General features: G+C 45.3%; 1 protein-coding gene across 3 annotated transcripts in view; it reads right to left on the minus strand.

Annotated features, from left to right (window-relative positions):
- The window catches only part of satb2 (SATB homeobox 2), a 50,505-nt gene that overhangs the window by 13,165 nt on the left and 22,973 nt on the right, over nucleotides 1–14,367 (minus strand). For all 3 annotated transcript variants that reach the window (XR_014619517.1, XM_084311012.1, XM_084311011.1), the window contains exons 17-18: nucleotides 946–1,027; nucleotides 215–243 (exon numbers count right to left, since the gene is read on the minus strand). Coding sequence is in view for 2 of the 3 variants with exons in the window: in XM_084311012.1 (XP_084167138.1) it covers nucleotides 215–243; nucleotides 946–1,027 (111 nt within the window). In the remaining variant the exon portion in view is untranslated. The remainder of the gene's footprint in view (nucleotides 1–214; nucleotides 244–945; nucleotides 1,028–14,367) is intronic.

Raw genomic sequence — 14,367 nt, forward strand, 5'->3', positions numbered from 1 at the left:
GATTCAACCTGTGCACATTGATTACCTCAACAGGTGCGCAACCACAGCTACTCCCAGGTCTAATTAGCTTGACCCAGGGCAGGTGTGGCTGCTTAAACCAGTCCATCCCCACACCACACATCCCCTATTCGACAGGTCTTGTGTACTTGTGTTCCATCAGAGAGAAAGAAGAAAGGAAAAGTAGGAAGGCAGCTATCCATTTATCCATCCTCACCCTCCTGGCTGGCTTGGCCTGACTGGATCCTGTTGGAGAGGTTGTTCATTTCAATATTAAATAAACAAAAAGCAAACATACATGTATGCTTTACATCAAGAGTTTTGTTTTGTTTTATTCAACGTGATCAAGTCTCCAGTTTGAAAGGAGCTGAACCTGAAGGCTGAACGGTTTAAATAATAATAAAGAAAAACATGAAACACAAACTAGGTGTTAACAGGCTTTGCTATGCATCAAATGGCTCCAACAACAGGCCACGGAGGTGCATCATATCAACTTGGCAATTTTCTTTTATAATCTATTAGTTGTTGCAGCCCTACTGAACACAACACTGATGGGAATTCTGGAAAATGAGGTTAAAAGAACACGCCAACATTTGGGGTAATTGGCTTATCTTCTCCAGAGAGACAAGAAGATAGATGCCAGTTTCCTCTCTGTGCATTCAGTAGAAGGCTATCTGGCTGCACGTTAGCCTAGCTTAGCACAATGAATGGAAGCGGACATGGCCGGTTAGCCTAGGCATTGTCCAACTAACACCTCTCCCGAAGGCTAATCGGCCATGTCCGCTTCTTCACTGTGCTAAGCTAGGCTAACACACAGAGAGAAAACTGGTATCCATCTTCTTGTCTCTCTCTGGAGAAGACGCCAAGTTAATTTCTCAAAATGTTGGCGTGTTCCTTTAATGAATGTGGGTTAATGAATATACATGTGTAGGGTTGTGTGTTCGGTACCTTTCAGCTCTAAGAGCTCTGAACCGTTCTCAGACCCCACAAAGATGGCCACGGGCTGCAGCAGACTGGCAGACTCTGCATCCTGAGGGAACATGACACCCACATGTATTTAATGTACAAGTGATTAAATACTGCTCTGGTAATTATGATAACATCCAATATGGTCAATAGAGGGTTGACAGGTGCATTCTGGGAGGCACTAGGAGGACCAACGTGTACTTAGCATAACCAGGAGACCCTTTTCTGCTATGGTGCTTTTGGAACCCAATTCGATGTGAAAATCTAAATATATATGTTAAACCTCCATAATATGTTTTGCAAACGCAAGACAACTAGTATCTCAATTAGATTTTATTTAAATGTATCGTCATTATACAGCACAAGTGGGAAAAAGTTTGGCATCCTACCAGAGTGGAAATGTAACAGTAAAGTGCAACAGTAATATACAATGTGTATTGTGTACATGTGATTAAACTGGGTATAAAATATATAAATTAGTACTCAGTAGTGCTAATCAGATGCATGTACATATTCAACAACAGGTTATTGTATAGATTAGTATAATTAATTGACAACTGTGCTAGATTCTTGTACCGGATCTCCTCTCTGGTAAACAAGAATACCCTGAAGACTCTGACAGGAGCACTCATTCAAGGGTACTATGACTATGCGTGCACCTCATGGTACCAAAGCACCTCAAAGGCGCTTAAAACAAAATGACAAACATCACAAAACAAACTGGTCAGACTACTACTTGACCTGAACCCCAGAACCCACCTCACCCCTGCCCACTTTGACAACCTAGGATGGCTTAGAGTAGACGACAGAGTACAGCAACTTGCAATGGGCCTGGTCTACAAGATACACTATACGACCGGGGTGCCCATGTACATGTCAAAATACTTCCCAAAGGTCAGTGAATACCACAACCACTACACCAGAGGAAGCTCAACAAATCATGTTAAACCCAGATTCGGCTCAAACAAGGGACTAAACACGTTTCGCAATTATGCCACAACAATGTGGAACGCCCTACCCAAAGCTGTAAAGGAATGTGAATCCCTGCCCACATTCAAAACCGCTCTTAAAGAGCACCTACGGGAGGCTGCAATTCGAAACTGGCCACCGTAAATGCCCAAAACCCCCACCACCTCCTAATAGACAGTCTCCTCCCCACCGCATGTATATATTCCCTCCCCGCCGTATGTATATTTCCCTCCCACCCACCCACCCCCTCCTAATGTACAGTCCCCTCCCCATCATATGTATATACTCTGTCAGGATCTAGGGGTAACAGTACTGTACTAAATACCGTACTTTTCGCACTATAAGCCGCACCCGACTATAAGCCGCAGCAGCTAAATTGAATGATGTGTACATATATAAGCCGCACTGGACTATAAGCCGCAGGTGTTTTAATGTTTAATTACCATATGTAAGGGTTCGTGCACAGAGGGGATTGTCACAATACTGTCGGACAAATAACAAGAATTAACTCATTTACAAGTTGTATTAAGTTTAGCAAATAAGGGAACAGATAAATAACATTTCAATGCAGTAAAAACAGCAATATTTTCGGGTTTGGTCCACATATAAGCCGCACCGTTATATAAGCCGCAGGGTCGAAAAATGGGGAAAAAAGCCGCGGCTTATAGTCCGAAAAGTACGGTACCTATATGTCCCTATGCCATAAATGTCATGTATGTTGTGTATGTCATAAATGTCTATATGAATTGAAAATGGGGGACCCTGATGGAAACAAGACAAACGTCTTTCTCAGGTCTGCATCCCCTTAACAATTGTATGTATTGAGCCGTACTGTATTGTACCCATTCTGCAATCTGTTAAATAAAGTTTTCATTCATTCAAGGAACCGTGTCATGAGTAGTGATGCACGATATATCGGCCGCCGATATAATATCGGCCGATATGGCAGTTTTTTTACACATCGGTATCGGTCCGATATCAAGATAGGGCCGATATAAAAAATAAAATAAAAAAACTTTTTTTTTTATCTTTTTTTTATGTGTTTTGGTCTTAAATAGTTTCAAAATATCTGTAATTTCTGAAAATAAGTTACAAAAGTTTTTAAAAAAATGCGTTTTGGAAAATAGCGCTTTATTTGATTATCATAAAAAAGTGTTTTCTATACAGAGATATCGACATCGGTAAATATCGGTATCGGCCAGAACAGCAATATTAATATCGATTATCGGTATCGGCCACAATTTTCACATCGGTGCATCACTAGTCATGAGTTCTGAAATTTTCCAAAGCCCTTCAGTTCAATTGTACTGGAGTGACAGCAGACATCTCTATGGCGTATTATATCTCCAGAACTCGGCAGATCACACCGTGGATAGATAGCATGGGTAGGTAGCATTCCAGGAAAGAGGAAAAATACATTTTGTATTTGTTTTATTTTCATTTTGAACTTTGGGTGAACTGCCTCTTTAAATGTTTGCTTTAATCATGGTGATAACCATTGTGAACTGTTCTGCCCCTGATACACTGGTACTCTCTCACACACACACACACGCACGCACACACACACACGTACATACATACACAAACACACACATGGGCGATGCATGATCTCTTTACTTGATGTAAGCTGCAAGAGTGTGGGAGTTTATTTAGTATGGGGGATGAAACAGGTCGCACAGCGAACAATGTGTATATTTCCCTCCCACCCACCCACCCCCTCCTAATGTACAGTCCCCTCCCCATCATATGTATATACTCTGTCAGGATCTAGGGGTAACAGTACTGTATATTTGAATACCGCTTATGTCACAAATGTATCAATACCAAATACCTATATGTCCCTATGCCATAAATGTCATGTATGTTGTGTATGTCATAAATGTCTATATGAATTGAAAATGGGGGACCCTGATGGAAACAAGACAAACGTCTTTCTCAGGTCTGCATCCCCTTAACAATTGTATGTATTGAGCCGTACTGTATTGTACCCATTCTGCAATCTGTTAAATAAAGTTTTCATTCATTCATGCTCAATGAGTTAGGGCATTTGCCATGTTGTATGGTAAAACACATCATGGCTCTGACTAGCTTGTGGTGATTAGACATAATTCACACACAGAATTGTTGTTGGGACATTGGTTCCGCACGGACGTTATACGTTGTTGCCATCCTGTCGGCACCGGTTCTGTTAGCAGCTAGTAGCATAGATATATATGTTCTATAGATATCTATGGCTAGTAGCGTCTATGTTGTGATTTTCGATGCACAATAAATAAAACATTCTCTTTTGAGACTCCGCCTCAGACTCTTATCCGTTGGCACTAAAAGCTAAACATTGTTACCGGTAACGTGAGCTAGATGGAAAGACAACGTAACGTTACTGGGGGAAATGTGATTTACCTTGGAATGTTCCTGTGCCAACTTGCTGTACTTTGCTTGCAGGTCTGCAGCCATTATTGCTGGATTGTGATTCATGAATAGCCCCAACTTTAGCCAAGGTACCGTTATCAAGCTAAGCTAGCTCGTCTTCCCCGCAAGGTTCTTCACGTTGACATTTGATAACGCTACGTCGGTAGCTACTTGGCTTGAATCCGGTTCACCGCGGGTGCATTAAAGACAGTGTCGGGTCCTGGAGAGAAGGACAGGCGATCGTCTGATTTGATGCAACGTTAAAGCGGATGTTGTTCCAACAACAAGCTAGCTTTTCAGCTAACTTTAATGCTAATAACACCAGCAAGCGAAACACATCCACACCGCTCTGTCGGGGACGATGGCATTTAAGAAAGTGTATCTGCTGTTAAAATGACGAACAGCATTGACACTTTAATTCACGGTCGATTAAAACACGTTCATTTTATAATCCCCACTCTCCGCTAGCAGCCTAGCACCGCGCGTGTTCTTCTTCTTAATGGGGGTTTTACGGCGGTCGGCCACCAACTGTTTGGGGCATTACCGCCACCTACCGACCCGGGGATCGGGCCAGTCTCCAGGCTCCCCTCTCTACCTACTAACCTACAAACAACTTCCTACAACCACACTATTCCCCATCCCCGTCAACCTCCATCTACACTATACTATATACCCCACACTCTATGCATCACGTGTATTTCAGCTTTTCTATCTAAATTCCAACTCTGACCCTGTTCACTATGAATTGAAAATGGGGGGCCATGATGTAAACAAGACAAACGTCTTTCTCTGGTCTGCATCCCCTTAACAATTTTGTGTATTGAGCTGTACTGTATTGTACCCATTCTGCAATCTGTTAATAACATTTTCAATCAATCATTCAGTCCCTCACACCCTATCATACACCCCCACACTTATCAAAAACCCCATCACACCACCTTCGCCTTATCTCCCCCTCCCACACTCAGTATTTCCCTCATCCCCAACCCCCTGACCGCGTCTATATTAAAGGCAGCCCAAGAGTCCTTCCGCATGCGCATGAGCCGCAACACGCTCCTTAGCCAGGAATCCAAACTCTGTTTAAGCTCCAGAGAGCGAGGCTGAAAATCCACAGTTCTTGCCCCACTGATGGAGCCGAATCCCGTATCCGAGTTTTCTGATGAATACCCCCAAAATATGGAGGTCCCGAACCCAATTAAGCATTGAAGATTACGCTGTAACAAATCATTAAAAAAATATACCGTTAACTGGAGTATGTTGTTTCTTTACATATATGTTGGATTAGAGAATTGATTTGTCGCGACAATCTAATAAAAAATATTCATCAGAAAACTCGGATCCGGGATTCGGCTCCATCAGTGGGGCAAGAACTGTGAGCTTAAACAGAGTTTGGATTCCTGGCTAAGGAGCGCGTCGCGGCTCATGCGCGCGCTCTGCCAATCAGAGCGCAAAACGCCAATGCGGAAGGACTCTTGGGCTGCCTTTAATATAGACGCCCCCTGACCCCCATCTCCCTCAACCTTCCCTCCATCTCCCTCCTCTGCACAGCATAAGCCCTATACTGCATCAGTACATGCCCCACTGATTCCTCCTCCTCCTCCTCCTCACACCTCTCACAGAGCCCACTCTGATGCTTCCCAACGAGCTTCAGGGTTTTATTAAACCCAGTGCCCTAGTCTCAACCTCATCCACACTATTTCCTCCCTCCTACCTCTCATACTACCCCCCTCCCGACCCCTAACACTATGCTGGACCTGGAAGAAGTGACGCCCTTTCACCCCCCCCACCTCTCCTGCCACACCTGAACTGCCCTCTCCCAAATCAACCCCTTCGCCTCGGCCTTACTGATCCTGACCTGCATTTCCACCAACCCCTTCCTCAAGGCCCCCTTAGCCAAATCATCTGCAACCTCATTACCCCTCACTCCTACGTGTGCCGGGACCCACAAAAACCTCACCTCTTTCCCTTGGCTCACACACCTAGTCACACTCATCAGGACTTCATATAGCAAATCCTGCCGGCTACTGGAGCGAAAATACCTCAGGCTAGCCAACACTGACGATGAGTCACTACATATCACCACCCTCCCCACCCGTGCATGCTCCACCCACCTCAGTGCCACCAGCACAGCCACCATCTCAACCGTGTACACACCCAGACCGTTCGTAGTCCTCCTGCTTACCGCCACTCCCCTCCCTGGGACCACCACTCCAAACCCTGTCACCCCAGTCTCCGGATCCTTCGACCCATCTGTATCCGCCGTATATTCCACATACAACTCACGCATCAGTCCCTCACAGGCACTAACCAACTCCACCCTCTCCCCTGACCTCTTCACTTCCATCATCCTCCAATCCACCTCAGGCCACTCTAACATCCACGGAGCCACGGCTGCATATACCACGAGGGGCTTATATTAAGACCCCCCACTCCAAACTCCACCGCCACTTCCTGCCCCACCCGGCCAAAGTTGTTCTTCTTACCCTTCCCATTCTCCCAGCAATCCCTCAGAACCCCCTTTGTCGGGTGAGAGTCCCCATGTCCTGCCATTAACAACTACCCTCTCCTTATCTCCAAGGGCATCTCCCCCATCACCACCTGAAGTGCCTGAACTGGAGTGGACTTGAAAGTCCCACTACAAATCCTCAACGCCCGTGCCTGAAGCACATCCACCTTTCTCAAATGCGACTGGGCCGCCGACCCATACGCCATGCACCCATAATCTATCATAGACCTCACTAACGCTACATATACTGTCCTCAACGCCTCACTACTACTTCCCCAGTCCCTACCAGCCAAGCACTTCATTAAACTCAACACCTTTTCCCCCCTTTCCCCTATCCTCTTCACATGACCCTCCCAAGTAAGATGGGAGTCAAAGACAACCCCTAGGTATTTGAATGTTACAACCCTCTCCAGCTCCTGCCCATACAGCCTAAGCTTGAGCCCTTCCTGGAGTTCCTGCACTCTCTTTATTGTAAAGAACATGGTCTTCGTCTTTTCCACTGAGAACCTACATCCCCAATCTAACCCCCACTGCTCTACACTATCTATTCCTTCCTGAACCTCTGAACAGGTCCTGCATTATTATTATTAACCTTGCATACCCCATACTCTAAACTCCTCCCCCTCTTCCACAAAGCGCCATCATCCGCAAACAGGGATCTTCCTATCCTCCCCACTACCCCTCCAAATACATAATTTATCATTATTACGTATAGGAGTGGGCTAATCACACTCCCCTGCGGGGTTCCATTACTCACCTGGACCTGACCCCCCCCCCCCCCCCACTTTAACCTGAATCTTCCTATCCGTAAGAAAACTCCTCACCCAGTTAAAAACCCTCCCTCCTATCCCCAAAGAATGCAATTTTATTAATAAGCCCTCCCTCCACATCATGTCATATGCTTTCTCTATATCAAAGAACACAGCTACCACTGACTCCCTATTACTCTGAGCCCTCCTAACCTCATCTTCCAACCTCAGCACTGCATCCATTGTATTTCTCCCTCTCCTAAACCCACTCCGATATCCCTCCAGCACCCCTCTCCTTTCAAGCACATGCGTCAGCCTATCCGCCACCAGCCTCTCCATTACCTTGCAAATATTAGATGTCAAGGCAATAGGCCTGTAACTCGTCGGCTGCATCGGGTCCTTCCCTGGTTTCCTAACTGGCACCACCACAGCTTCCTTCCATGTCCCCGGCAGCTCCCCCTCCTCCCATACCCTATTGTAAAGGCTCAACAGATCCCCCTTAGCCCCACACCCCAAATTCTGCAGCATCCTATAGCACACCCAGGCATGCGTTCTTCATGGGACGGGGGTGCACTACGTGCAAGCCCAGATAAGTACTCGCTATTTGCATATCAATAGCGTGTCAGGTGTGTTAAATACGTTCTCAGATACATTCACACCTACCTTGTTGTGAATGACATGTGTTACATTCCATTCGTAGAGGCAATTAGGCACTGTCTGTAGTCTGTGCTCAAGCGAGGGGACATTAAATGCGGATTCGCGGGAGCGCGCGTGGCGCCATTAGGTGCGTGCAATCCCAGTTGATTTCAATAACGCACCACTGAGCACACCCTATCCTTACCTGGAGTGTTGGGCTTAGACCTTTTAATAGCTCTCACCATCTCTCCCAAGGAGAACGGCTCATCTAACTCACCGTTCCCCCCCTCCTTCCTACACACCACCCCCCGGTGGAGACTCAAAGTACCCTCCCGCCTCCTTATCCCCTCCTCTGATAGGTTATCAAGCCCATGTACTTTAGCAAATGCCCTAACTAGCATCTCTGCCTTCTCCCCATCCAATACCGCTCTCTCTTCCCCACTAACCAATACCGGGAGCCCCCACTCTCTTCCATCTCCTCCCATCTTCCTTATCATCCACCACACTTCCCCCACCGGTGTCGTCCGCCCTATCCTGCTGCAGAATCCCCTCCACGCTGCCCTCTTCGCCCCCTTCACCGTCCTCACTATCGCCTGTGCTCTCCTATACTGGTTCAAATACTCCATGGTAAGGTTCCTCTTTACTACCTTGACCGCCCTATTCCTTTCCCTCACCGCCTCCCGACCACCACAGGACCATCTTCCTCTCCCACACTCCCCTACTCTGGGGAATACAGGCCTGCAGCACCTAGCTTTCACCCCTGCTCCGCAACCCCCATACTCATGATCCCCCCCACACCTCGCACACCTCCTACTTTCCCTACATCCCCGGGCCATATGGCCAAATCGCTGGCAGTTAAAGCACCGCATCGCCCTCGGCACATACGCCCTTACAGAGTAGCTCACAAACCCCAAATTCACTCTTCCAGGCAGCCCCTCCCCTTCAAACTCACTAGGCTCCTTCTTCCCATTTCTATTAATTTGCATCCTACTTACACTAACTAGCGTACCTCCCTTAAGATTCACTTTTATTTCTTCCTCACTCAAGCCCTTCGGCACCCCGGCTATCACCCCCTTACTGCCTGCCCCTCTCCGCTCCCCCACCCTACCCACCTGCACCACCGACAAATTTACTACCCTCTCCATTTCTTTAGCCTTCTCAGCCTGCCCCTCATCTACACATGAGACCAACAGGTTCCCATCAGGTAGGACCCTCGCATATTCTATAATCCCCAGCTGCGTGCTCAGATCATCGGTCAGCACCATCGGGTACCCTTTCATCACTTTCTGCTCCACCTCCCCAAACCGAACTACCACAATAATTTTCGTCTCCCTCCTCCCTTCACCTCCCCCTGATCTGCCTGCTCCACTCCCCTCTCCGCTAACACCGCTAACCTGAACTCTAGCTCTCTTCAAACCAGACCCTCCCTCCTCCTCTATTTGGCTCGATTCGGTCCTCTTCTTACTCAATAGAGTTTCCCTACCCATCTCCATCTGCAGCTCTTCCTCCCAGCCAGCCTCATTGCCTGACCCCCGCCTCCCAATACCGCTCATATGCTCGGCGAAATCTCTGGTCATACTATTGCCCGACGGCGCCACTCGAGTGATATTCCCCCTGCCAGGGTTCGAGCCACCGCAGCGGAATTCCGCCATTCAACTAATTCCACTACAAGCCCACCCCGACAGGACAACTAATACAAAACAACTAAACAAAGAAAAGAAAGAAATCAAATCTCTTGCTAACGTTACTTCTCTTTCCTGCAGCACTGCTAACGTGACGTCCCGTTCCACAGAAGTAAACAAGAATACGATCTCATCTGACAGCGGTCATCCGAACAGTAATTTCCACGACAGTCCCATTCACAAAATTTAAACGCGCGCCAAATTATCCACGTCACTTCCCCCAGCCCCCCCGACCACTGCACGTGTTGTTGGTCAATTACGTCATATTATGGGATCGGAGCATAGACTTGACGCATACTCGCAGCGCATGCGCATCAGGCACCCAATACCGGAAATAAAGCTGTGTTGACCAGTTTATAAAAAATATTTAAAATGTTTATTAGCAACGCCAAGCTTTCAAACCCTAGCGTTTGTCTGTCCGAAACCCTCGTGCAACTGTGAGTACCTTTGTACAACAAGCGTTTAGCTGAGGACCAGTTCTTCAGAGTTAATTGTGGGATTTTCCTATGGAGGAATAAGGGACTGTGTATTCACTCTGTGCATCACAGTCACGAAAGGGGCTAGTGCAGGAGTGACCTGCTGAGGAAAAACAGCCTTTTATTTAACCTTATTGGGAAGGGGGCTAAATAATGCTCCAAGTGTAAGTTAAATGTTGGTGATGGAAAAAGACATCGCCATTTTCAAAGGGTTCCCTTGAACTCTCACCATATGAAGATGGGTTCTATGGGTACACATGAGTCTCCCATTTACAGACGTGCTCACTTTATATTAATCACGTGCAGTTTTGGGCAAACCCATGCAGTCTTTTGCATGCAGTATAAATGTGTTATATTTGAACACTTCTGCCAGATAATGTTGATATTTAAACATAAAAAAATTATAATACATAATAAATGTATACATGATCATGCAACATAAAAAAATTGTTGTAGAAACGGTTTGGGAGAGGGAGGTAGGGAGCGGTTTTAGATTGTGTGTTGTGTGAGAGAGAGTAAAGTACTGAAAAAAGGTACCGTTGGGTACCGGTATCGATTCCCAGGTAACAATAAACATTTCCAGGCTTGGTGTCCCGAGCAGACCCACCGCGTAGGCCAGATGCAAGCCGCATTTGACAATAAACCTCTGTTGAGCTGCTTAAAAAACATATATATAGTCGCACATTTTATCGCAATATGTCAGAATAATCGCAATTCGATTATTTCCCAGAATCGTGCAGCCCTAATAGTAACCAACTGTCTTCATGTGTGATGATGTTAGTCCCCATAGTAACCAACTGTCTTCATGTGTGATGATGTTAGTCCCCATAGTAACCAACTGCCTTAATGTGTGATGATGTTAGTCCCCATAGTAAACAACTGTCTTCATGTGTGATGATGTTAGTCCCCATAGTAACCAACTGTCTTCATGTGTGATGATAGTCCCCATAGTATAATCACAGCCTCATGAAACTTTACAATCACAAACTAGAGACCTGGGTCATTCAGAAGATATGGCTTTCCTAGGTGTATTGACAATAAGGGGGAGGGTTACTGAGCAATTTCCATAACAAAGGTGCTCGCCATCCACTTGCCAAAAAATGCAATTCTTACAGAAATCTCCAAATGTAAAACGTTTTTGATACCAGAACACAGCATGAATCTTTCTATGGTGTTCCCCATGGTCTATTTTAGGTAACCTGCTGGTATTTTTTTAACCTAAAACATGCTTTTGTACCGATCACAGTGTCATATTTTACCGGACCTAAAACATGCTTTTGGTAACGATCGCACATCGCAGTTTCGAGGTAAAATGACCCCCCCCCCCATGATGATTTTGTGAAGACATATATATATGGTTAGGCCTGCCACGATAACACATTTTGCTGGGCGATTAATTGTCCCAGAAAATATTGCGATAAGCGATATTATTGCGGTTTTGAGAGATTTTTTTTGAGAAATGTATTTCCCAAAAGTTTTCAATTAACCTTTTTATTTTTTTTACTAATATAATAGCATAATAATGCAAGGAAACCGTTTCAAAGTGCAATAAACCTTTATTTAACATTGGAAGACATTTTAAATATCCTAAATAAAAAAAATGCTCAGTTTGATTGTTTATTATGAAACAAACTGAAACTGGAAACAAGCCCTCTGTCTGGCTTTTTGTGTCATCCTTTTAACATGTACATGTATTATTAATGTACCTTGCGGTACCATGTACAAAATGTTAATAAAGTATGAGGAAAAAACTGTGGAAACGTAATAAATAAAAAGGCAGTGAAACAATAATCAAATAAACAAAATATATACTATCTCTATTGGAATGGAGACTTCAGCACAGGATAAACTAGGGATGGGCAAAAATAATCCAGATCGATTGATCACATGATGTACTCGAGTACTCGTGGAGGAAAACGCTGTACAAAATAAACGTCTTTTCCGGTGTTTTAGACTTTTATTTTGAAACCCACCCACCGACCGGAGCGGAAGTATTGTTGTTATTATCCTAGCAGCACCTATGAGCGGCCAACTTGTCTCGTCCGGTTCTGTGTTTTTGAGCTAATGATAAAACAAATGTTGAGATTGTTGGTGAACAACTAACTTTAGGTTAGTTTTAACGTTAGCTACTAACGTTAGATGCAACTACTACAGTCAATCAATGATGAGGAGGAAGCGTCAAAGCCGTATAGAATAGCCCTGTGGTGCGTAGGCACAACTCGAAACTACCTGTTATAATAAATTAATTCATGTTTAACGTGTCCCCGTGTCTAGTCCTTTGACTAGCCCCACCCGTTCATTGTAAACAATGATGCATGTAATTGTATTAACGTTATTCTGTGTTGTAGCCAGTGCATGTGAGCGGATCGGAGCGTGAGCGGCGCGGGGGCGCGGAGCGGCCGGTTTTGACGTGAGCGAGGAGTGGGTTTTAAAATGAGTCGGCGCGACGTCCGGAGCGAGAGTTCTCCTCCGCTCCAATCCACTCCGGGCCGCTCACAGTGGTTTAACACTGATGTAATATATACATGCAGTACAATGCCAAAGCAACAGATGGCGATGTACAAACATGAAGGCCATTTTCAACCAATGAGAAGGGTGAACCTGTGATAGGCTGTTCGTTCAGGCTTTGTCACTGTAGAGACGCCCACACTCACTCCAGTTAGAAAAAGTATATCGACGCCATTGTTGTTGACGTTAGCTTACATGCTAACGTTAATGGCAGCGACCATAGCATTGTGGCTCGGCTAGCCTATCATCGCTTAATAGAGATAGTGAATGGATAAACAACGTTATTTAACATTGCAGAATGGCTACAATTACAATGCGGCTCAATACAAACAATTGTTAAGGGGCCCAGGGGGTGTAGACTGTTGTAGTTTGAGCTCATTTACACCATGCTCCAAAAAAAGAAGAAAAAAAACTGCCGAGCGATCTGGCGCGGGGAGCGGGGAGCGCTCGATTCAAGGTGAGCGGGGAGCGAGCGGAGAGCGACTTGGGGGCGGGGTCAACATGAGTGATTAGCGGAGCGGACCAAGCTTTAAAGAGCGAAGAGCGGATTTCTCGGCCGCGCCGATCCGCTCACGTGGTCTGGTTGTAGCTATGCTATACGTTGTATTTAGTTTGTTAGCTGTTTAGCTAATGTTGATAGCATTAGAATAGCATCAACGCTAGATCTTTAATCTTTATTTAGCAGTCCAGTTTCTCCGGGCAGTAGCGAGTAACTACTTGGGTCTAAAAATAGCTTCACTACAAAGATCGCTACTTGGTTAAAAGGAGCAACACTATTGAGAAATGTAGTTAAGCTATGTGGCGTTGCTAGTGCCCCACGGAGCTCGCGTGCTGTACTCTGTAGTAAGGCCAGCGGCCCCCCACACGGAGAGTGACTGACAAGGGGTAATGGTTCCGCCTCATTAAAACAAACGCGCAAATAGCAATTAATCGCGCCCGTCAAAATAATTGCATTAATTTTAATTATCGCGCCGATTAATCGATGTATTGCTTATCGCGGCAGGCCTATATATGGTATATACCTTTGATTTTGAAATATTTGGAGTTTCAGGCGAGCAACCCGAACGATTTGGGCATAATGCATATAACACGTCATATCTCGCAATCTAGGAAAAAATACTGGATTATTTTGGAAAGGGGCGATGTTTAGCATGGAATAGCACACAAACTAAAGTATATAGAAATGAACTGGTTAGTCAGTGTTGGACTATAAACAATGCCTGTCAAATGAGCCATACTATTGTCTCCATAACTATAATACAGAACACATGATGGGTCCGCAAACATCGCTAAAATGGTCAATAATGCTGGCGCCATTGAGTAGAGATGAGAAAACAGCGTGGCGGTCAATGAGTTAATGTGGTATTTTGATTTCTGCCCATGTTTATCAATTCTCAAGTGGTCAGAAATGGTTACATTTAAATAGTATGAACTCAAGAATTGCTGCGACCTGTGAGATATACTTGAGC

The sequence above is a fragment of the Notolepis coatsorum genome, assembly GCF_963971535.1.
Source record: "Notolepis coatsorum genome assembly, chromosome: 3".
Taxonomy (NCBI): Eukaryota; Metazoa; Chordata; class Actinopteri; order Aulopiformes; family Paralepididae; genus Notolepis; species Notolepis coatsorum.